Raw genomic sequence first — 25988 nt, forward strand, 5'->3', positions numbered from 1 at the left:
AACATTAAGTCCCCATATGACAACGGAGACGCTTTACAGCATATTTCTCCGTCCTAAGTCACGTTATAAACTACGTTTTCGCCTCGCCCAGGATTTTACTTACGTATTTTACGTGTACAAGTAGTGTAACTTTGAACCTTTGCACCTCGGAAACGAATAAAGGTATGAAGAATTTTCAAGGCTGTTCGAGGACAGGATACATCGTAAAAATTACAGCCATCTGTTGCGTATAGCCTTCTCGGAATCTGCTTCTGGATTTTGGTACCCAAAAAACAAGCGTTTGGGATGATTCTCGGTAACAGATAATGATTTTTGAAAACGTTAAGCCGGCCGAAGTGGCCGTGCGGTTCTAGGCGCTACAGTCTGGAGCCGAGCGACCGCTACAGTCGCAGGTTCGAATCCTGCCTCGGGCATGGATGTGTGTGATGTCCTTAGGTTAGTTAGGTTTAATTAGTTCTAAGTTCTAGGCGACTGATGACCTCAGCAGTTAAGCCGCATGGTGCTCAGAGCCATTTGAACCATTTGAAAACGTTAAATGGCTCTTATACATACATGCCTGGAGAATACAACGTTAAAATTTGAGCAATTTGCCGCGTCATACCGGATTTTATGTGTAGAAATGGGATAACCTTGAACCTCTGTATCTTGGAAATGGATCAAGATATCAAGAAAATTATCAGGGCTGTTCGAGATTGGGATTTGAGGAATATATTCTAAAAATTTCTGCCATTTGCTGTGCATAGCCGTTTTGGAATTCTCGGCTGGGTTTTGGTCTGTTGGTGATGGCGAAAAAATACAGTAAAAAAAACTTTTTGTGGGGTTTTCCGAGGAACTGCCCATCAACTAATGGTGCCTTCATAATGCCCATCAAACCTACCGTAGACCACATAAAATGCAAAAAGTACCAAACGACTTGCTCCATTTACCTAAGCAGAAGGAAATATGTAATACTCGTATTTTGACCCTGTGCTGTAGGATAGAGACACTAAAACAGTCCTTCTGTTCGGTATACAAATGGTCTCTGGCCCAAGGGCTGTCGGAAACACTTGGCTGTATCTTTTTATCAGCAACAGAACCCGAAGTATGAGCACCAGAAAATCCCATTTTTATGCGCGGCGTTTGGAACATACTAGGTACGCATGCTGTCGCATGCCCACCGATTAAATTACACTGGCTAGGTAGCGAAAATGTGAGATTCTATTTCAGTAACAGTGTTTCAGCTATGAATGCTTTTAAGTCTGAAACTAAATGAGTGCAAATGTTACTATCGTATCTTCAACATTGGCTGTATAGTTGTTTCACTTATTTATATGTATATTTGATCGACTTTAAGAGGACGTTAGTTATTGGGTGTATATTTACATACATTGTAATTAGCACGCTTTTTAGGTAAATTAATTACAGATACTCTCATGAGTTCTAATCAACCAAAAGAATGTAATGGATAATAGAGTTATGTTGGCTAAACCCCCAGTTAATATTCAAGATTCTTGTTACTGTGCGCATGCCATATAAATAATACTACCGAAAATATTTGCAAAAATAAATTTTTTTGGTGGGGGGGGGGGGGGGAATAAAAACATAACAGGGGAAAGATATCCCCCTGCTTTGTTGCAAGATGTAATAATTATTATTAAATAAAATCTTTGAGATGCTCTAGCATATGTTACAATTTCATTATAATATCAACTGTATTTTTTTCTGGACCTTTTAAATGTGGGATGTTTAAATGGGACTCCGTGTAGAATGGTTTTACATGCCTGTGAGGCACACGAGTATAGCACCTAACATTTAAATTAAAAGTCAATCTTACTATAAAACTTAATCTTCTCCTTTTTTTTAGGGCCTCATCGAAAGGACAGGAGGAGATGCAAATATCAGCGACCTACACCTCCAGCGGCTGTTCTTGTTTGCTCTTATGTGGAGCCTGGGTGCTGTTCTGGAATTGGACGACAGAGACAAGCTGGAGGAGTTCGTTCTCGAACACCCGACCAGGTACAAATGGCCTAAACTCAACGAAGGGGATTCGATTTTCGAGTTCATGGTGAACGAAGAAGGCGAATGGCAACACTGGTCAGAAAGAGTGGAAGAGTACATCTACCCCACAGACTCAGTCCCAGAATACTCGAGCATATTGGTGCCAAACGTGGACAATGTGCGCTCGACATATCTCATGGACACCATTTCCCGGCAAGGGAAAGCTGTATTATTTATCGGTGAGCAAGGAACGGCTAAGACGGTAATGGTGAAGGGTTACATGTTGAACTACGACCCGGAATTTCACCTGCAAAAGAGTCTTAACTTCTCCTCGGCCACAACGCCAAATATGGTTCAGAGAACAATAGAGAGTTATGTAGACAAGAGAGTTGGCACGACCTACGGGCCACCAGGTGGTCGTAAGATGACCATATTCATTGACGATATCAATATGCCTGTAATCAACGAATGGGGTGACCAAGTAACGAATGAAATAGTCCGTCAGCTTATGGAAATGAAAGGTTTCTATTCCCTGGACAAACCGGGAGATTTCTCAACCATTGTGGACATACAATTGTTAGCGGCTATGAACCATCCCGGTGGCGGCAGGAACGACATACCTCCACGACTTAAGAGACAATTCAACGTCTTCAACTGCACATTACCGTCCAATCGTTCTATGGATAAGATATTCAGTGTTATAGGCATGGGTTATTTCTGTATCGAACGATTCAAGCAGGAAATTGTTGATTTTGTACCAAAACTCGTGCCTTTAACTCGTCGACTTTGGCAACAGACAAAAATCAAAATGCTCCCGACTCCGGCAAAGTTCCATTACGTATTTAATCTACGAGATTTGTCCCGAATCTGGGGAGGCATGCTGTACATACAAGACGCTGAGCTTCCTGACATCAGAACTTTGCTGAAGTTGTGGATGCACGAATGTAAGCGCGTCATTTCCGATCGCTTTACTAACGAGGCCGATCGCGCTTGGTTCGACCTGAACATAAAAAGCTGTATAAAATCTGAACTGAGCGAAGAAGACATTCAGCATTTCGACCCCGAAGAGGAGTACTTCGTCGATTTTCTCCGCGAACCTCCGGAGCCTACGGGTGAAGAAGGTGAAGAAGACCTGTCTCTCGAAGCTCCGAAGATCTATGAGAAAATACCGAGTTTCGAGTTCGTGACGGACAAAGTGCGCACTTTCATGGCGGGTTACAATGAGACAGTACGCGGAGCTCAGATGGACTTGGTGTTTTTCCGAGACGCTCTCATCCACCTGATGATCATCTCGCGCATCATCCGGACTCCACGCGGCAGCGCCATGCTGGTCGGCGTGGGTGGATCTGGCAAGCAGTCCCTGACGCGGCTGGCCACTTTCATCGCAGGCTACCGCTGCTTCCAGATCACCCTCACTCGCGCCTACAGCACCAGCAACTTCCTGGAAGACCTCAAGCTCTTGTACAGGGCGGCGGGCTTCGAAGGAGTCGGCGTCAGCTTCGTCTTCACCGACAATGAGATCAAAGAAGAATCTTTCCTAGAGTACCTTAACAACGTGCTGAGTGCTGGAGAGGTGAGTGTTTTCATGTTCTGTCCAGAAGTATTAGACTACAGATCCATACGTCTTTAATACGAGGCGTGTTTTCTAAGTAAGTACTGTTTTGCCACACCGCGGCCGGAGCGCTGCGGTCGGCGTTCTGCGCATGCGCACTGGGTACCTACATCTGTTGTCTACGCACTGACGCCATTACAGTCTGATTCTTCCTTGTTTACGTTGTGTACAGAGTGTTTAAGATGCCTCCGATAATCGTGATTCCCGCCGACTGTGAAGTACGGGCTCTTATAAGATTTCTTAGTGCTAAAAGCATAATAGCGATCGATATTCATCGTGAGATCTGTGCAGTTTATGGAGAAAACATTATGAGTGATGGAATGGTAAGAAAGTGTGTAAGAGCATTTAAAGATGGCCACACAGATGTGCATGTTGAACAACAGAGTCAGCGTCCTTCGGTCGTTACTGAAAGTTTGGTGCAGGAAGTGGACAATAAGGTGAGAGAAAACAGACGCTTTACGATTTACTCCTTGCGGGATGACTTTCCTAATGTTTCTCGTAGCGTTTTGTGTGGCATTGTGACCGAGCACTTGAATTACCGAAAATTGTGCGCACGTTGGGTACCGAAAATGTTGACGGATGTGCACAAAACCAAACGTTTAGACAGTGCATTGACTTTCCTTGAGCAGTACCACAACGACAGTGATGATTTCTTAAGCCAAATTGTTACGGGCGATGAAACATTGGTGGCCTACGTCACACCAGAATCAAAGCAATAGTCCATGGAATGGCGGCATTCAAATTCACCTAGAAAAGTGAAGTTTAAACAAACCATTTCTGCCCGGAAAAACATGTGCACAGTTTTTTGGGACAGAAAAGGAGTATTGCTTGTGGAATTTCTGCCTCGTAATGAGACAATCAGTGAAGCAGCTTACTGTAAGACATTGCACAATCTGCGCCGTTCAGTTCATAACAAAAGAGCAAGGGCATCGTTTTGCTGCAAGACAATGCCCGTCCGCATGTGGAGAATCAGACCAAAGATCTCATTACATCTTTTCGATGGGAAACTCTAGATCATCCTCCGTACAGCCCCGATCTTGCGCCCAGTGACTACCATCTGTTCCTGCACTTGAAGAAACACCTGGGCGGGCAATGTCTTCAAGACGATGACGAAGTCAAAACAATGATGATGCAGTGGTTAACAAATCAGGTGGCAGACATCTATGAGGAGGGTATTCAAAAACTGGTACAACGTTATGACAAGTGCCTGTAGAAAAGTAGATTACGGTACAGGCTTTCATGTAAAAACAAAATTATTGAGATATCTTAGCATGTCTATTTTTTAATTTCAAAATGGTACTTACTTAAAAAACACGCCTCGTACCATTTAATGTACGTCAGTTAAAGAGGCAGTATAAGAAAAACGAAAGACTAAATAAAAATAAAACGTGCACCAGAGGACCGAAGTAACAGGAACATTACTAAAGGTAAAACACACTTTAGACAAAATCGAGCGATTGCCTGTAGACATTGTGGAGACATTGTATACTGACATGCAGCTAGACAATGTACATAGATAGTCTAGAGCCAGATTTCACGCGTGCAGCGTGCGCGGACCTAGGCCTGGCCTGTCACTCGGCTTTGCTGGGTCCTTCTCGGAAGTACACGGAACAGCGCAACAATTTGTTTCACAATGAGGTGAGGCATTTTTCGGTCGGTACAAGTCTCTCGAGTTCGGCAGAATCGTGGTGTCATCGCTATTTACCCTTCGCTGTTTCTTCGTGGTATGAAGGACATTCACAGTTGCAGTAGATGTTTGCACAACGAGAGGCCATGAAGTGATCTATCGTCGCAATCCTTTAACATGAATGGGAATGACAAAAGAGAGGGATGAGATTCCTCAATTCTCATAAGGGATAGGAAGTGCATTTTTGCTGTGATACGACATAACAATACCATCCCACGCCCGGGTTCCCGGGTTCGATTCCCGGCGGGGTCAGGGATTTTCACTGCCCTGTGATGGCTGGGTGTTGTGTGCTGTCCTTAGGTTAGTTAGGTTTAAGTAGTTCTAAGTTCTAGGGGACTTATGACCACAGCAGTTGAGTCCCATAGTGCTCAGAGCCATTTGAACCATTTTTAACAATGCCATGCAGAAAGAATTTAGGGATTTAGATGACACTGAAAGAGCAAAAAATTATGTTGTTGTTGTTGTTGTGGTCTTCAGTCCAGAGACTGGTTTGATGCAACTCTCCATGCTACTCTATCCTGTGCAAGCTTCTTCATCTCCCCGTACCTACTGCAACCTACGTCCTTCTGAATCTGTTTAGTGTATTCATCTCTTGGTCTCCCTCTACGATTTTTACCCTCCGCACTGCCCTCCAATACTAAATTGGTGATCCCTTGATGCCTCAGAATACGTCCTACCAAGCGATCTCTTCTTCTAGTCAAGTTGTGCCACAAATTTCTCTTCTCTCCAATTCTATTCAATACCTCATCATTAGTTATGTGATCTACCCATCTAATCTTCACCATTCATCTGTAGCACCACATTTCGCAAGCTTCTATTCTCTCCTCGTCTAAACTATTTATCTCCACGTTTCACTTCCATACATGGCTACACTCCATACAAATACTTTCAGAAAAGACTTCCTGACACTTAAGTCTATACTCAATGTTAACAAATTTCTCTTCTTCAGAAACGCTTTCCTTGCCATTGCCAGTCTTCATTGTATATCCTCTCTACTTCGACCATCATGAGTTATTTTGCTCCCCAAATATCAAAACTCATTTACTACTTTAAGCGTATCATTTCCTAATCTAATTCCCTCAGCATCACCCGATTTAATTCGACTACATTCCATTACCCTCGTTTTGCTTTTCTTCATGTTCATATTACATCCTCCTTTCAAGACACAGTCCGTTCCGTTCAGCTGCCCTTCCAGGTCCTTTGCTGTCTCTGACAGAATTACAATGTCATCGGCGAGCCTCAAAGTTTTTATTTCTTCTCCATAGATTTTAATTCCTACTCCGAACTTTTCTTTTGTTTCCTTTAAAGCTTGCTCAATATACAGATTGAATAGCATCAGGGATAGGCTACAACACTATCTCACTCCCTTCCCAACCACTGCTTCCCTTTCGTGCCCCTCGACTCTTATAACTGCCATCTGGTTTCTGTACAAATTGGAAATAGCCTTTCGCTCCCTGTATTTTACCCCTGCCACCTTCAGAATTTGAAAGAGAGTATTCAAGTCAGCATTTTCAAAAGCTTTCTCCGAGTCTACAAATGCTAGAAACGTAGGTTTGTCTTTCCTTAATCTATTTTCTAAGATAAGTCGTAGGGTCAGGATTGCCTCACGTGTTGCAACATTTCTACGGAATCCAAACTGATCTTCCTCGAGGTCGACTTCTACCAGTTTTTCCATTCGTCTGTAAAGAATTCGTGTTAGTATTTTGCAGCCGTGGCTTATTGAACTGATAGTTCGGTAATTTTCTCATCTGTCAACACCTGCTTTCTATGGGATTGGAATTATTATATTCTTCTTGAAGTCTGAGGGTATTTCGCCTGTCTCATATATCTTGATCACCAGATGGTAGAGTTTTGTCAGGACTGGCTCTGCCAAGGCCGTCAGTAGTTCTAATGGAATGTTGTCTACTCCCATTGCCTTGTTTCAACTTAGGTCTTTCACTGCTCTGTCAAACTCTTCACGCAGTATCGTATCTCCCATTTCATCTTCATCTACATCCTCTTCCATTTCCATAATATTGTCCTCAAGTACATCGCCCTTGTGTAGACCCTCTATATACTCCTTCCCCCTTTCTGCTTTCTCTTCTTTGCTTAGAACTGGGTTTCCATCTGAGCTTTTGATATTCATACAAGTGGTTCTCTTTTCTCCGAAGGTCTCTCTAATTTTCCTGTAGGCAGTATCTATCTTACCCCTAGAGAGATAAGTCTCTACATCCTTACATTTGTCCTCTAGCCATCCCTGCTTAGCCATTTTGCACTTCCTGTGGATTTCATTTTTGAGACGATGTATTCCTTTTTGCCTGCTTCATTTACTGCATTTTTATATTTTCTCCTTTCATCAATTAAATTCAATATTTCTTCTGTCACCCAAGGATTTCTACTAGCCCTCGTCTTTTTACCTACTTGATCCTCTGCTGCCTTCACTACATCCCTCAGCGCTACCCATTCTTCTTCTACTGTATTTCTTTCCCCTATTCCTGTCAATTGTTCCCTTATGCTCTCCCTGAAACTCTGTACAATCTCTGGTTCTTTCAGTTTATCCAGGTCCCATCTCCTTAAATTCCCACCTTTTTGCAGTTTCTTCAGTTTTAATCTACAGTTCATAATCAAGAGTTTGTGGTCAGAGTCCACATCTGCCCCTGGAAATGTCTTACAATTTAAAACCTGGTTCCTAAATCTCTGTCTTACCATTATATAACTATCTGAAACCTTTCAGTATCTGCAGGCCTCTTCCATGTATACAACCTTCTTGTATGATTCTTGAACCAAGTGTTAGCTATGATTAAGTTATGCTCTGTGCAAAATTCTTCCATGTGGCTTCCTCTTTCGTTTCTTATCCCCATTCTATATTCACCTACTACGTTTCCTTCCCTTCCTTTTCCTACTATCGAATTCCAGTCACCAATGACTATTAAATTTTCGTCTCCCTTCACTGTCTGCATAATTTCTTTTATCTCATCACCCATTTCATCAATCTCTTCCTCATCTACGGAGCTAGTCGGCATGTAAACATGTACCACTGTGGTAGGCGTGGACTTCCTATCTATCTTGGCTACAAAAATGCGTTCACTATGCTGTTTGTAGTAGCTTACCAACATTCCTAATTTTTAATTCATTATTAGACCTACTCCTGCACTACCCCTATTTGATTTCGTATTTGTAACCCTGTATTCACCAGACCAGAAGTCTTGTTCCTCCTGCCATCGAACTCAACTAATTCCCTCTATATCTAACTTTAACCTATCCATTTCCTATTTAAATTTTCTAACCTACCTGCCCGATTAAGGGATCTGACATTCCACACTCCGACCCGTTGAACGCCATGTTTCTTTCTTCTGGTAACAATTTCCTCCTGAGTAGTCTCCGCCCGGAGATCCGACTGGGGGACTGTTTTACCTCCGGAATATTTTACCCAAGAGGACGCCATCATCATTTAAACATACAGTAAAGCTGCATGCCCTCGGGACAAATTACGGCTGTAGTTTCCCCTTGCTTTCAGCCGTTAGCAGTACCAGCACAGCAAGGCCATTTTGGTTAGTGTTACAAGGCCAGATCAGTCAATCATCCAGGCTGTTGCCCCTGCAACTACTGAAAAGGCTGCTGCCCCTCTTCAGGAACCACACGTTTGTCTGGCCTCTCAACAGATACCCCTCCGTTGTGGTTGCACCTACGGTACGGCTATGTGCATCGCTGAGGCACGCAAGCCCCTTTGCAATGTAATAAATGTAAGCTTCTAAGTCAGTACAACCAAAAGATATGGCCATTTATGTCATATATTTTGACTCTCGAAAACTCACTCATTAAAACCTACAGGATCCTCTTGTTGACCTAGAGTCATGAAATATGGCAAGAAGCAACATTTCTTAGTACAATGAAAGAGAAAAAATGCGAAAACTGTTAATCTGTAATTAAATTTTTTGTCATTTGTTTTCTGACAGGCTGTCTGTTAAGACCCCTTTTTCTGAGGAACACGTAGACGTATCAAGTAGAAAGTTATGCCACGCACTAAGGTTTATGATCCCTTGACAGCGCAAGAATACTGAATCATCTAAGCGAATGCTATTAAACGAAACGACCGTTTGTGTCACAGATTTTGTCAGTCGCAAAATCACTCATCAAAACCTATGGGACAGTTGCCGTTGGCCTGGAATCATGAAATTTGGCAGAAAGCAAGGTTTCGCTGTATAGGTAAGAGGAAAAACGAGAAAATTGTTAATTTGTAATTACATCACACGAAAAAAATATTTATTTTGTCATTTGTTATCCTATTTCAAAGCAAAATTAAAATATGCTAGAAAGAATTGGAATTTCCGAGACAGTTAACTTGCCAGTATGAATGTCGATAACAGGCATTACTCGTCGAGATTCTCGATTTGTGGGATGAATTTACGGAACTCTCGGAGCGCGAGTCCCACTGTCACCTTGCCAGTCTTTTCATTTATATATATAATCACTTAGTACACGAACTGTTAATTAAAACAATAAAATTTTACTGTCATTAAGGTAAAAAATCATTGCGTAAACAGTTAAAATTACAAAACATCTACATCTACATCCCTACTCCGCAAGCCACCTGACGGTGTGTGGCGGAGGGTACCTTGAGTATCTCTATCGGTTCTCCCTTCTATTCCTGTCTCGTATTGTTCGTGGAATGAAAGATTGTCGGTATGCCTCAGTGTGGGCTCTAATCTCTCTGATTTTATCCTCATGGTCCCTTCGCCTGATATACGTAGGAGGGAGCAATATACTAATTGACTCCTCGGTGAAGGTATGTTCTCGGAACTTCAACAAAAGCCCGTACCGAGCTACTGAGCGTCTCTCTTGCAGAGTCTTACACTGGAGTTTATTTATCATCTCCGTAACGCTTTCGCGATTACTAAATGATCCTGAAACGAAGCGCGCTGTTCTCCGTTGGATCTTCTCTATCTCTTCTATCAGTCCTATCTGGTAAGGATCCCACACCGGTGAGCGGTATTCAAGCAGTGGGCGAACAAGTGCACTGTAACCTACTTCCTTTGTTTTCGGACTGCATTTCCTTAGGATTCTTCCAATGAATCTCAGTCTGGCATCTGCTTCACTGACGATTAATATTATATGGTCATTCCATTTTAAATCACTCCTAATGCCTACTCCCAGGTAATTTATGGAATTAACTGCTTCCAGTTGCTGACCTGCTATATCGTAGCTAAATAATAAAGGATCTTTCTTTCTATGTATTCACAACACATTACACATGTAGTTTCTGACCATTGTGTTCAAAAATTGATATAGGCTTTCTCTGACATCGAATTGTATCACTGCACTGTTACAGAGCAAAGAAAACTTTTCGTCGTCTTACACGAATCGAGTTAGCTTCATTTCTTCATCGCAACAGAAATACGATAGTCTAAACGAGTTTCTTAGTTTCCCTTTCCTGTTTATTAACTGATTTACACAGTTGGCTATATAAATTACTTAGCTCTTTGTGCACCACAGGTGGCGAATTTGTTCGCGAAGGACGAAATAGATGAGATAACGGGGGAGCTTATCCCAGTGATGAAGGCGAAGGCGCCGAAGAGACCCCCGACGGCGGACAACTTGTACGATTTCTTCATCTCGAGATCAAGATCCAACATTCATTTGGTGCTATGCTTCTCGCCGGTGGGCGAGAAATTCCGCTCACGGGCGCTGAAGTTCCCGGGGCTGATCTCGGGGTGTACTATGGACTGGTTCTCCCGATGGCCGCGGGATGCGCTAGTCGCCGTCTCCAAGCACTTCCTGAAGGAATTCTACATCGTCTGCTCGCCAAATGTCAAGCAGCAAGTAAGTCGCATTATTATGATCAGTCTCTTGATAACAAAATGAACTATGTTTCTCTTACATTAAAAGTATGTGCAATCATAATGTATACATTTTCCTACGTATATCAATACTCCTCGAAGCCCCATAAAGTGTGCGACAAAAATGTACAAGGTTGGACCAAGAAATAGATCACAAAACTTGATAGCGATATCAACGCTGCAAGTACTAACCTCAAATTTATTTTCCTTTTCAGCATACTCCCGCTGTAAATTTAAATACTTATCCCATCTATTGACAAAGTTTTGAAAGCCACAAACAAATAATTATTGTGGCAGCTGAAGCGACCAACAAGTAACCTCGCGAGTCACGGCCTCATCATCTTTAAAGTGCTGCTCACACATACGATTTCTGAACTGGTCAAAAAAGATGAAAATCACTGGGGGGTGGGGCTGCGCATTTTATGTACCATTCGTTTCCAGTTAAATGTTTGCAACTGCCCCCGCCTCTGCCTGTCTGAAGGCAGACATTGTCATCCTGGAAAATCACAGGAGTCCACCTCTTTGGCGACTTGAGACCTGTCGCAGTTCCTGCAGAGTGTTACAGTAAAATGCGCTACTAATAGTCTAACCAAAAAGTTCGACTTGAACAAGATGACACCCTGCATGTTCCCCTAGTAAACAGCTGAAGGCCTCCAGTGCTTTATGCTCGCAACAACCAAATACAAGTGCCCCATCCCCTACAATGTTCGCCGTAATGTTCTGCAGGTTGTTATTTGTTGACGACTTCCCCCTTCATAGGGTTGGATTCTGTGACTACGAACCACATGGAGATGCTGCTTTTACGCACAGAAGCCGGTCGTGTATAAATCATAACTTAACAGCTGTATGCGGTTTTATTCAAGTTCAATTTACCATATTTTGTAATTACACTGAAGCGCCAAAGAAACTGGTATAGGCATGCATATCCAACTGAAGAGACATGTAAACAGGCAGAATACCACGCTGCGGTCGAAAACGCCTGTATAAGTGTCTGGCGCAGTTTTTAAATCGGCAACTGCTGCTACAATGGCAAGTTATCAAAATTGAAGTCACTTTGAACATGGTGTTATAGTCGGCGCACGAGCGATGAGACACAGCATCTCTGAGGAGCGACGAAGTGGGGATTTTCCCGTGCGACCATCTCATAAGTATACCGTGAATATTAGGAGTCCGTTAAGACGTCATATCTCCGGCATCGTTGCGGCCGAAAGAAGATCCTGCAAGAACGGGACCAACGACGACTGAAGAGAATCGTTCAGCGTGACAGAAGTGCAATCCTTCCGCAAATTGTTGCAGATTTCAATGCTGAGCCATCAACAAGTGTCATCGTGCGAACCATTTAACGAGACGTCATCGATATGGGCTTTCGGAGCAGAAGGCCCAATCGTGTACCCTTGATGATTGCACGACACAATGCTTTACGCCTCGCCTGGGCCCGGCAAAACCGATATTGGAGTGTTGATGACTGAGAACATATTGCCCGGTCCTGGTCGGATGAGACTCATTTCAAATTGTATCGAGCGGATGGACTTGTACGGGTATGGAGGCAACCGCATGGACCCATGGCTCCTACGTGTCAGTAGCGGGACTGTTCAAGCTCGTGGAGGCAATGTAATGGTATGGGGCGTGTGCAGTTGGAGTGAAATCGGACCCCTGATACGTCTAGAGACAGGTGACACTTACATACCTACCTCATCTCCTGCATCCATTGATGCCTGTTGTGCATATCAACAGACTTGGGCAATTCCCGCGGGACAATGCGACACCTCGCTCCTCCAGAATTGCTACATAGTTGCTCCAGAAACACTCTTCTGAGTTTAAACACTTCCGCTGGCCACCAAACACCCCAGAGACATGAACATTATTGAGCGTATCTTGGATGCCTTGCAACGTGCTGTTCAGAAGAGATCTCCACCCCTCGTACTCTTACGGATTTACGGCAGCCCTGCAGGATTCATGGTGTCATTTCCCCCCAACACTACTTGAGACATTAGTCGAGTCCATGTCAAGCCGTGTTGCGGCACTTCTGCGTGCTCGCGGGGACCCTACGCGATATTAGGCAGGTGCACCAGTTTCATTGGTTCTTCAGTGTATGTATTATTTGTTTTATTTCTATGATATGTTGTAGATCAGTAGTTCCCAGTCTCGGGGTAATAACCCCCTGAGCGGTAAAATGAAATTTTCTAAGAGGCAAAAAATAAACGATTCGATTCTGTTTCAGCCACGAAACTAAATTATTTTCAAAAGATCATTACTATTATCACAATTTTGTAAGACTTCAATATTCATTATTTTTTTTATTTATGAATTTGGCCAGCTATGGACCGCATACAACTTAAGACTTATGGTGTTTCTTTTTCATCCGTTCTTCCCAGTACTTCTTCATTTTCTCGCCAACTGCTCGTCTCTTCTCATCTGTCCACACTCTTTTGGGTCGAGGTTTTGGCTCATCTTCTTCATAGTTTGCGTTTTCTATAAGTAGCCTAAAGTGATTCCTGTCACGTATTATTTCTTCTGTAACACCTATTTTGTTGGCGTCTTTCTTTACTGCTTCTATCCATCCTACAGTTTTTTTCAGCTTACTAACGTAATTAAAAATTTTCTTTGTAATCCGTGTTTCTTCCATTTTTTAATATGTCCATAAAATTTTAGCCGTCTCTTCCTCATTGTATCTGTGATCTTTTCTGTATTTTTGTATAGATCTTCATTTCTCCTTTTAATCCACCTATTATCTTTGTTTTTCTCAGGACCTAGAATTTTTTTTTGTATTTTTCTCTCTCTTTTTACTAGTTCTCTTAATTCAGCTTTCTTATTCAATGTTAGGCACTCTGATCCATACGTTGCTTGTGTCCTAATAACTGAATTATAATGTTTAATGTTCGCTTGTATGGATATTGATTTCTTATTGTAGTAGTTTTGTGTTAATTAATATTCATTATATAAGTTATCAAATATTACTTTTCCTCAATTAGTAGCACACAGTTTTTCTCAGTTACTTGCATATAGTCTACCCACTGCACACATATGTTGTGCTTTTTCCCGTACATCGCTGATGATAAAAGTGAGGCATATATGTAACAAATGCTAAATATATCCAGAAAATGTCTTCTCCAAGTTGTAGATAGTACCTGCAGCAGTACAGAAATTCCTTCATTACTCGCTACGAAACAAATAAATGAATTAAATGACAGACGACACAGCAGTAACTACATATGGGCTACTGTAGTGCTGTGCACACAGTTATTATATGACTGGCTATAGACAAAGCATAAACATCCTGAAGTCGTCTAATTTCTGCCATTTCAGAAGAACGGAGTGCAGCAATGAAGTGATTTGCGAACAGTAAGTATAGTGCACATATCTGAACTTGATTGACTTTAAATATGGTTGCAGTGTGCGGGTCAAGCAAGTGCTGCAATGGAGAGGCGTAATGCAGGGGAAGCATGTTTTGTAACAAGTATCTACTCTCATTGTGGATAGTTAGCTTTCTTTTCTGAGAAGGAGTTGTGGGTAGCACTTGCGATCCACCACTAATTCCTTCGTCATTCATTCTAACACACAACAAATACACGCACACACACACAAACTAAATATCATTCGTCTTTCATCATTTTAAAAATAATAGAGTTACAAGAAAAGTCTTTCATTTTACAGTTTAATTAGGTCCTAATGTTGGTGGTAATGTTGGTGATGGGAAGGGGGCAACAGATCACGTGGGTAAGGGGTGGGGGTGAGGGGGGGGGGGGCGGGGGAAGGGTGGCGGTATTAGCTAATGTCTGATTGCACACAGGGATAATGGCCTTAGAAAGGTTGGGAACCACTGTTCTAGATCCTCGAGAATATTCTTACCATCTGTTGATCGATATGTACACTACTTGCCATTAAAATTGCTACACCACGATGATGACGTGCTACAGACGCGAAGTTTAACCGACAGGAAGAAGATGCTGTGATTTGCAAATGATTAGCTTTTCAGAGCATTCACACAAGGTTGGCGCCGGTTGCGACACCTAAAACGTGCTGACATGAGGGAAGTTTCCAACCGATTTCTCATACACAAACAGCAGTTGACCAGCGTCGCCTGGTGAAACGTTGTTGTGATGCCTCGTGTAAGGAGGAGAAATGCGTACCATCATCCGACTTTGATAAAGGTCCGGTTGTAGCCTATCGCGATTGCGGTTTATCGTATCGCGACATTGCTGCTCGCGTTGGTCGAGATCCAATGACTGTTAGCAGAATATGGAATCGGTGGGTTCAGGAGGGTAATACGGAGCGCCGTGATGGATCCCAACGGCCTCGTATCACTAGCAGTCGAGACGACAGGCATCTTATCCACATGGCTGTAACGGATCGTGCAGCTACGTCTCGATCCCTGAGCCAACAGATGGGGACGTTTGCAAGATAACAACCATCTGCACGAACAGTTCGACGACGTTTGCAGCAGCATGGACTATCAGCTCGGAGACCATGGCTGCGGTTACCCTCGACGCTGCATCACAGATAGGAGCGCCTCCGATGGTTTACTCAACGACTAACCTGGGTGCATGAATGGCAAAACGTCATTTTTTCGGATGAATCCAGGTTCTGTTTACAGCATCATGATGGTCGCATCCGTGTTTGGCGACATCGCGGTGAACGCACATTGGAAGCGTGTATTCGTCATTGCCATACTGGCGTACCACCCAGCGTCTCAGTCACCTCTTGTTCGCATTGACGGCACTTTGAACAGTGGACGTTACATTTCATATGTGTTACGACCAGTGGCTCTACCCTTCATTCGATCCCTGAAAAACCCTACATTTCAGCAGGATAATGCATGACCGCATGTTGCAGGTCCTGTACGGGCCTTTCTGGATACAGAAAATGTTCGACTGCTGCCCTGGCCAGCACTTTCTCCAGATCTCTCACCAATTGAAAACGTCTGGTCAATGGTGGCCGAGCAACTGGTTCATCACAATACGCCAGTCACTACTCTTGATGAACTGTGGTATCGTGTTGAAGGTGCATGGGGAGCTGTACCTGTACACGCCATCCAAGCTCTGTTTGACTCAATGGCCAGGCGTATCAACGCCGTTACTACGGCCAGAGGTGGTTGTTCTGGGTACTGATTTCTCAGGATATATGCACCTAAATTGCGTGAAAATGCAATCACATGTCAGTTCCAGTATAATATATTTGTTCAATGAATACCCGTTTATCATCTGCATTTCTTCTTGGTGTAGCAATCTTAATGACCAGTAGTGTATTATATATTAATCAGTCAATCTAAGCCAAGTAAGAATAAAAATGAAAAGCATCTATCGTTTTAGACCAGCTCCTAATTTTTTCCTATTATTGTACAGACATAGCTTCAGTTTCACTGAGACTATTTAAATTCGCACTACAGCGATAGGTATATTGTGACGCTACAAACATTGTGTTGTTGCAGTTAATCGAAGTGATGGGAGACGTGCACGATGGAGTGGCAGACACATGCATCCAGTACTATGAGCGCTTCCGCAGGCAGACGTACGTCACCCCCAAGTCTTTCTTGTCGTTCTTGGTCGGATACCAGAAGATCTACACGGGACGCAGGGAGAACATCGAGATGATGGCGTCTCGCATGAACACGGGGCTCGGAAAGTTGGTGGAGGCAGCGGCAAGCGTCGACCTGCTACGCAAAGACCTAGAGGTAACGTTTTCTCATCGGACACCTACTTTCGTTTACGTTTTCGTCCACACCTGCATCTATATGCACATGTGTACTCCGAAAGCCGCGCAGTGGGTGGCAAAGGTTACATCGCACCAAATTACCTGTTTTCTATTCCATTTGGGTTATGAGTAAGAGGGAAAATGGGCTATATAACTCGATACATGCTCTAACATCACCCCCTTTGGTACACTCAAAATCCCTGCCTGAGGTATTCGATGTAGGCAGCAGAACTTTGGTACAGTCTATCGAATACCGATTCTGTAAATTTATATGACAGGGCTTTGCGAGAAAAACATCGCCTTTGCTTACACTTAAGTTCACCCAGCATCTCTGCTATACTTCCGCATGGAGTATAGCGCTTGTTTCAATTAGTTCGATGCCCGCATTGTTGCATACTTGATAAGAACTCCAAATTCTGAAACAGCTGAGCTAGTGTCTTGTATGGGATTTCATTTACAAGTGCACTACTTTTTCCCAGAAATTTCCAACAAATTTTACGTATAAGTTCCGTTTCATGTAGCTTCTTAGTGTTATCCCACACAATTAAACTGTGTGACAGACTCAAATGTTCACCACTCATCGTGCAACCGCACACTGTTGAGTTCTTTCCCTTCGTTACGTGCATTACGTCACATTTTTCCACATTTAGAGTGAGCTTCCTTTCACCGAGTGGAAATGTTGTCCAAGTCTTCTTGCATTTTAAAATCATCTTCAAACGACAATACAGCTCTGTATACAATCACTTTGTGACCGAATACACGATAGTGCTGCTAATCCTATCAGATGAACTAGCCCCCCCCCCCCACTCTCCTCAACCCGCCCGCAGTTTAAAATTCTTTAACTTTCATTCTTTTTTGCATGCTGGATGACACAGCTTTTGGTTAGTGCTTCACATTGATAGCCTCAAGTTTTCTTACTACTTTGTGACACTCAAAATCTTTCACCGAATCAAGTTTATCTAGAAACGACGACTCATTTTCTGCTAACACCCGAAACAGATTATCTTACTGATGCTGTGTTGCTTGTATTCTTTGAAGTTCCTTTATGTGCATGTGTTCTGTTTAACTGACTGTGAGATCAGTCGTCACGCTGTTTCTTTAATATCCGGTTGTGAGTTACTGTGAGGCCGATTTTATGCTGTTTAAAGTCATGAAAGATTACATATGGTTTTATAAAGATCTTGTAACTTCCAGGACTTTCAATTCATCTAAAGGAAAAATGAAGTGCTTTTCCATCTTATATACTGCTTTTTATTCCTGTGATGATGATCGATACGACCGAAACCGGTGAAGAGTAAAAAATAATTCGTACAGCTGACGAGCAAACTGCACTTCTACGAGTTCCTGACAGCTACAGCAAGCCACGTCACTAATATATTAGCTGTGCTAAGCCTTGTATCCGAATACTTTTGTCTTCTACAGATATTGTAGGATGATTCACGGCTTCCACATACTTCTTCTAACAGCTCAGATTTTTATTTTTGGTCCAGCTCGTCGACTCCATTGTTCACCGAATGTTTACTTCCCTAAGCCTTGGGTTCAGTTGTCCTAGTCTCTTTGCCAATCAAAAACTTCAACATGTTTAACAATCATTGTAACCTATAATTCTTCAAATACTGCTTCGTCCTCATTACAATTCAACTCAATGAACAGTACGTTATTTGCATCATAAGTAAAAGCTACTACTTAGCGATGACAGTACCTGAATATTCTTCCTCGCTGCACTATCCTGTATCATCTTCCCTATCTCTGGCATATTTCTTCGTCAATATCTACTCTACATTCTCTCTATTGGACCATAGCTTTAGAGATCCCAGCCTACTACACTTTTTAAACTCTTCTGCTTCCTTTAGCCTCATACTATCCTCGCAACCTTCTTCATCGTTTTTTGTGTGCATTTTTCAGGAAATATTTCGATCTCATCCCTTTTTGGATATTTTCCGCTCATGTATTTATTTATTCACTAACTAATAGCTTTCCTTTGAAAAACATCTTTCTTTTCTATATAAACCTTGACACCGAGAACTGAAATTAAGATTGGTGAGTCCGTAATTAGCGATGATACTCCCAGACCGTGCAAGCGAGATTAGTAAAAGGTTAACATTTAGATCAAAATACGTGACAACATCCTTCAACAAGAACATGGCTGTGGCAGTGGTTCGGCTGGGCCTGGCACTGAACAGTATGATTTGCAACCTGTGCATTTTACAACTCATTAGTCAATACAAGTCGTTGAGTACCATGTACTCTACTCTGCCTCATCTTCCTCTTCTGTACGTATCCCCTGCATGTACCTCCCAGCAACGAATCAAGTCCCTCTATGCCCCAAGTTCTTCGAACATCTCAATAATCGTCTCCCTACAGAACCCCTCATTCTTACAATTCCACACGTTCCATGCCCTGCCATAAGGGACGTAAAGTTGTATGTAGCCGACAATGTAAACATTTATTTAAAAAATCATTACAGCCACAGTTATGAACGTACAGATCCGAAATTTTGCTGTGTAAATAAAAAGAGCTGTATTTTAATGGAAAAATACAGTAAAAGACCCAGGATTAATATTTTGTCGAAAATATGGATTTTTAATTTTTTATTATCTTTTTATAAAAAGCCGTAACTCGGATTCTAGTGGTGTAACGAATTTAAAAATTTTATTATATGTTCCTAAGAAGTTTATAACACGACTGAACTACAATCACTGAAATATTAAAAATTTTATTATTTGAAGAGTTCTGAATTTTACATATTCAAAATTAAGTTTTTTCCTACGTATAATCCTATAAATCAAAATGAAATAGAAGGATTTTATGTTTTTTACTTCCAATTAGACAACAACATGTTTTAAAGGACTCCTGAATATTTCATAGTATTAGCGCATATAGTTTTTGAGAAAAGGCTTCTAATATTGCAAAAAATGTAAAACGGAGAAAGTGCGATTGAAAGATTTTCTTCTTATATTTCTATATGTAATAAACCTATCTCAATTTTAAAATCCTACATACTGATGTTCCTCATCCTCCAACTTTTTGTTCTTTCCCCTTCGAATTTGCCGGGCCTGTATTTTTGCAAAGACAGTGATCTGCCAGCTTTCTTGACCCTGCTCTCATCGATGGTGTAACATGCCTTTTTTTGTAGTAAACACACCTGGATTTACACCAACTCTCCCCTGCACTTCAATTCTGCCATTATTTCTCTAATTAAAACATAAAACTTCATCACAGACACCTGTTTTTAGTACATAATGTCCACAGTATGTCCTTTTTGAACACCTAATCCATATTAAAATTACCTAGGGCTTCCATTCGCATTTTGTATTTTGCCATGAAGACACTCCTCAACAAATCAGAGTTTGCAAGATGTCTGATTACGTGCTTCATTGCATTTATCACAGGTTCTGACAGTGAGTGTTTATGTGAATAGGTTTCCTTTACTGTTTGTACTTACAGCAATAGTCTTTTGTGCACAGTTTATGCATCGGTCTGTGGTCGGTGAGTAACATGCAAAAGTAAACTGCCCACAGTGGACGCTTCATTGCCTCTAAATTGTTTGTATTTTTCCTTCTAGCTCTGAAGAGAACCAATTTCTTTAATAGTTCCTCCTTGTTCTTCTCCATCCTCAGGCGTTCCACATTTCTACTCTTTCAGCAACTGACGAAACATATCACTAAGCGTCTTTTGGGTGTGGCCATCGCATTCTAACATTCGTATTGGAGTATTTTATGGTTTATTATCCATAACAGCTTCGAAAAAAAGAAGAGTCCCCACCACCATTTCCCAAATGTCTGAAAAGATGATAGCGGCTGCGAGTGCTGAGTTTAATATTTTAAAAGCATTTTAGATTTTGACATCAAGATAAAATTTATGCACAAAATAGATTAATCTCTGTAGATTAGGAAAATAATATTAATGAAAAACCGATTTTTTGAGCCCAAATCCATTACAACCACCCTTAACTGACAACTTTTCCTGATCCAGAAACATTCAAATTTAGCTAGCCTTCGAACCAGTTGTAGTCTGTTTCCTCTACCCTTTTGAATTAAGGATCTGTTAAGTTCTGTTACCCACACCGAACTCCGAAATTTATATACGTTTGCGTGCTACCCTGTTAACATAGCTACCATCTTGAACGATGGGAATGTCTACAGCTTACTTACCATGAGGATGTAGAAGAAGGGGCACCACTTGGTCACCGAGAATGCTGAAATAAATATCCTTGTTCTTATTCATGGTAACCTAAACAAATGAGCCCAATTCAGATACTAAAAACCCCACAAACCATCATAAAGCCAAGTCTGACCTGAACTACGGGTACAAACCCTACACAGTGCAGGTTAAACACCTCGTGGTCCGTTGATGCACGTACTATTTTAAAAGAGGCAAAATCGCGACTCGCTAGACCTCCGGTGAGTTACTGTCCAAATTGTGTTGTTTGTCCCATTGAAGAGATGCATCTTTATGAATCACTGTGAGCAATGGCCTTGTACGAGCTACCCGACTCCAAATGTCCAATAAAACAGTTCCTTCCGAATACCCGCTCAGAAAGTGGTCACAACTGGACTGTATTTACTGACAGCAACAATTCCTATCAAATTTTAGTTAGATTGTTATTGAAAAGCCGTGACACTCATCTCTCATCCCTGTTGGTTGAGGGTCTCTTTATTATCCCTACATGCGTTGATACACTGACATATCAAGCAACTGCATTTATAATATCGCCATGGTCACATGCAAACACGATAACTCTAACCAGCGTCCAAACACGGTAACTCTGGCCATAGGCATGTCCAAACTCGATAGCTCTCGCCATGAACAGCTCCAAACATGATAGCTGTGACCATGCACAAGTCCAAACACGATAGCTTTGATCATGTACACGTCCACACTCGATAGGTCTGGCTATGGGCTCGTCCAAACACAATAGCAATGGCCATGGAAACGTCCAACACGATCGCTCTGCCTATGGTCACGTCCAAACAGGAGAGCTCTGGCATGAACACATCCAAACACGATAGCTCTGGCATTGGGCACGTCCAAACGCAATAGCTCTGGCTATGGACACACCCAAACATGATAGCTTTGGCCATGGACACAAACACGTTAACTCGGGCCATGGACACATCCAGATTCAAGAGCTCTGGCCATGGGACCTCCAAACAGAATAGCTCTGCCTATGGCCACGTCCAAACACAATAGCTCTAAGCATGGCCACATCCAAACATAATAGCCCTGGCAGCAGACACATCCAAACACGATAGTTCCTTTCTAGCTTTGTTTCAGATCTCCACATCGACCCATCTTACTGTGCTGATCCCATACAGTCGATCGGTATATGCATAGCACTACTCTGCCATGACCTACGTCAGCAGTGAAGCCTCATAAAGCCAAGACCACCTGGTACCACTTCTACATTGTCTACAGCAATCCAAAGTGACCAGTGGTCTCGATTCATGGGGGTGACAAATATTTGTACATCGTGCTTAACAGCGTCCGACCACCACCAAAGAATTGCAATATTAGCCCCAGTTCACACCAGGCATCGTGCTGCGCAGGTGATGGAGGTGGAGATCAAGAAGGCGTCGGCACGCGCCGAAGAGGTGCTGGTCGTGGTGACAGCGTCCGCTGAGGCTGCGGAGGTGGTCAAAGCGGAGGTGCAGGTAGTGAAGGACCGCGCTCAGGCGCTCGTCGACGTCATCGCCGTGGACAAGGCAGAGGCCGACAAGAAACTAGTAGCGGCCATGCCTGCGCTGGAGGCAGCCGAGGCAGCTCTGCTCACCATTAAGGTGAGTATCATTAACGGTGTATTTGTTTACCGTAATAATTAACAGTCTTGGTTGGGTATCTACATACATAGATTACATACGTAAAGGTGTAGGCGGTGGGATAGTACATCGTGTTAATATTTTTTTTGTGTGTGTATTCGTGCCGCGCGGGATTAGCCGAGCGATCTAAGGCGCTTCAGTCATGGTCTGTGCGGCTTGTCCTGGCGGAGGTTCGAGTCCTCCCTCGGGCATGGTTGTGTGTGTTTGTCCTTAGGATAATGTAGGTTAAGTAGTGTGTAAGCTTAGGGACTGATGACCTTAGCAGTTAAGTCCCATAAGATTTCACACTCACATATTTTTGTGCATTCATATTAACAGTATAAGTGTTGCATCTCTGAGACAGAAATGTAGAAATATGGATAGCCGCCAAACAGCCACACACCGGTTGTCGTGTATATTAGAACAGCCACTGTAATTCTAGCATACGAGGTGTGATCAAAAAGCAAAGGGAATTTCTTAATTTCGCGGGCTTTATACATCCAATTTTAATTTTTTTTATCTTGTTGGTACACATGTTCCTGATGTAAGTCTGCATTTTCAGCTGTTTTGAATATTTAGTTTATTGGTGACAGTCGACAAGGTTATACGTGTTTTCGAGTGCTTGGAGAATTTTTATTTTTGAAAACGATGAATCAAAGAATCTGCATTAAATTTTGCTTGAAAAATAAACTACAGTAAAGCATTCGAAATGTTGACTGTGGCTTTTGGTGAATCTACTACGCGTAAAACGAGAATATACGAGTTGTATAAACTTTCATAGAGGGTCGAGAAGACATTGAAGACTGTGACCGCCCTGGACACCCTAGCACATCAGTTACTGACGACAATGTGGAAGAAGTAAAGAAAATGGCCCTGGAAAATCGCTGTATCACCGTCAGAGAGGTTGCTGACGATGTCGGCATATCCTTAGGCTCAAGCCAAGCAATTTTTTCTGCTGCGCGAAAGCATGATACGTTGAGCAGCGAAGTTTGTCCCGAAATTGTTAAATTTCCACCAAGAATTATGTCGCTCATAAATTGCTCAATGAAGTTGACAACCATCCAGATCTTCAAAATAAGGTTATAACAGCTGACGAAGCATGGGTATACGGGTATGACGTCGAAACCAAGGCCCAATCGTGCCAATGGAAACTGCCTGAAGAGCCAGGACCAAGAAAAATTCGACGAGTTTAATAACATATGAAGGTTCTTCTCACTGTTTCTTCGATTGCAATATCGAACAGGCAGCATGAGTTCCTGGCTTATGGCAGTACGGTCAATAAGGAATACTACTTGGAAGTTACGCGCCGTTGCATGAGAGAGTTCGAAGAAAACTACCAGAATTGTGGCAAAACGACTCGTGGAAATTGCAACACGACAATTGCTACCGCTCACACCTCAACGCTTGTTCGTTGGCAAAAAACAAAACTGATATAATGCCTGACCCACCGTATTCGCCGGACCTGTTCCCCTGCGACTTCTTCTATTCCCGAGGCTGAAGAGAACCGTGATAGGACGTCGTTTTGCAAGCACCGATGAGAAAAAACAGAACTGCTGAAGGACATGAACACCATAACGAAAACTGAGTTGCAGAAGTGCTTCCAAGATTGAAAAAGCGCTGGCATAAATGTGTTATATCTGAGGGGGATTATTTTGAAGCGGAAAAAGTTGATGTTGATGACTAAATAAAGATTCTTTCAGAAAAACAAAAATTCCCGTTGCTTTTGATCACACGTCGTCTGTACTCGTATTTTGTAGGGTGTGGCACACCTTCCTATCTCATACGCTAGCACGGTGCACTTTACTGGCTCCCATACACGACCAAACAATTTGTCAAATTTTACAGGTTTGTCAGACATCTGACCGTAAGCAGGGCTGTTTGACGTGTTTGAGAGAACTTTTATTGACGATAGATTTGACAAGATGGCGGACATTGTGTTGATGTCTCGCCGTGTATATTTAGCAAACAAATGTTTTATTACATTTTGTCTTATTACATCGTGAGTTTCCAAAACTGTGGAAACTACGGTCAAGGATAGAAGCAAAATATCACTGGCAGTTACCAAAATGGCAGAGGTGTTGCGTTTTCCCAGCCATATATTACGTGGGAGGGGGTTAAGAAGAAAATTAGTATTCTATGCACAACATACAAGCAGGGATTGAATAAAATTTTAAAAATCGAAGCTCTCCGGTTCTTCCACAGACGATATATATGTTTCCACGTTGTGACATTTTCCTAAACTCTCATTTTTAGTAGATGAGAATAAATTTTCGCATATCTTACGTATGTCTAGTTTTTCAATGTGAGAGCGAAGTAACTTGATTATTAAAAGTTTGACTGTCCATTCGGAGGAAGTTGATATAATTATCATATTCTGTGTGTAATATTTCCTTTAGCAGATTCTTGAATTTCAACCATTCCTTGGTTCTCTTCTTATTTTCTTTTTCTTCTTTAAACACAGTGCTAAATTCAATGCAAAAAAATGTTTTGTCTCTATTGGTAGCCACTCCCACTAGTTTCAAAATACTTGATGACGCGAACAACGTCTGTTTCAAAGTTGTTGCTACGTGTACGGGCTTGTATGATAAACCCGTTGGTAGAAATGAGCGAATTTGACAAACAAGTTTGATAGTGGACGGAGGCCTTAAGCCATACAAGCATATTTGCTCTCATTGGTGGCTTAGTTTTGTTAAGTGGTTTTCTTCTTCCAATGCCTGATACACCCAACATTTTTCTATGGCTCTTCTTCTTCCAGTACCTGATATACCCAAAAATTTTCTATCTGTAATAATGTGCAACAGAGGTTTTCTTTACAAGATGTGTCAATTATTGTTATCTTCCGACTTCCAACAACAGTAAAGATAGAGTTATGTTCACCCATTCCCTATTAACATTGTTTTTTTTGAGATTTTGTCTCTCCACGACATTTTATCCGTTTTTCTACCGACTAACATCTCGTGACTTTCTAAATATTGCCTTAACCTATTCTTCCGCACATAGTTTGTGCCATAGAGAGCAAAACTCTACATCTAATAGTTTACATCTGTTCTGAGCCTATTTGCCCGCATCGTTTTCATCTGAATGTAGCCTTTGCAATAGCAATCCTTAAAATTTTTGTAAATTTTGTTAACAGTTTCAATAACTCTCCCTACGACTTCAAACTAGGCAACAGAAAAGTCGCACACATTTGCCTGTAATCCACTGCACTACTTTTGCTACAGCAAGAGCTTTTCTACATCTTGACTACCTTTGGATAGGTATAAACAATGCTCTGTCTCTAATCGGTGATGAAATATAACATATTTTCATATCTTCTGATACCTGTTTTTTGTTGTATTTTATAGCCTTTGAAAATGACGGAATGTCGAAACGTTTAAGGTGATTTTGGAAATGTGGTCTAGAAATCA

At 42.0% G+C, this 25988-nt stretch overlaps 1 protein-coding gene across 1 annotated transcript in view; it reads left to right on the plus strand.

The window, feature by feature from the left end:
• The window catches only part of LOC126155690 (dynein axonemal heavy chain 8-like), a 622476-nt gene that overhangs the window by 361022 nt on the left and 235466 nt on the right, over positions 1 to 25988 (plus strand). Inside the window, exons 27-30 of the mRNA XM_049916245.1 lie at positions 1844 to 3550; positions 10749 to 11075; positions 16521 to 16763; positions 22333 to 22563. Coding sequence (XP_049772202.1) covers positions 1844 to 3550; positions 10749 to 11075; positions 16521 to 16763; positions 22333 to 22563 — 2508 coding nt within the window. The remainder of the gene's footprint in view (positions 1 to 1843; positions 3551 to 10748; positions 11076 to 16520; positions 16764 to 22332; positions 22564 to 25988) is intronic.

Source organism: Schistocerca cancellata, chromosome 2, assembly GCF_023864275.1.
Source record: "Schistocerca cancellata isolate TAMUIC-IGC-003103 chromosome 2, iqSchCanc2.1, whole genome shotgun sequence".
NCBI lineage: Eukaryota > Metazoa > Arthropoda > Insecta > Orthoptera > Acrididae > Schistocerca > Schistocerca cancellata.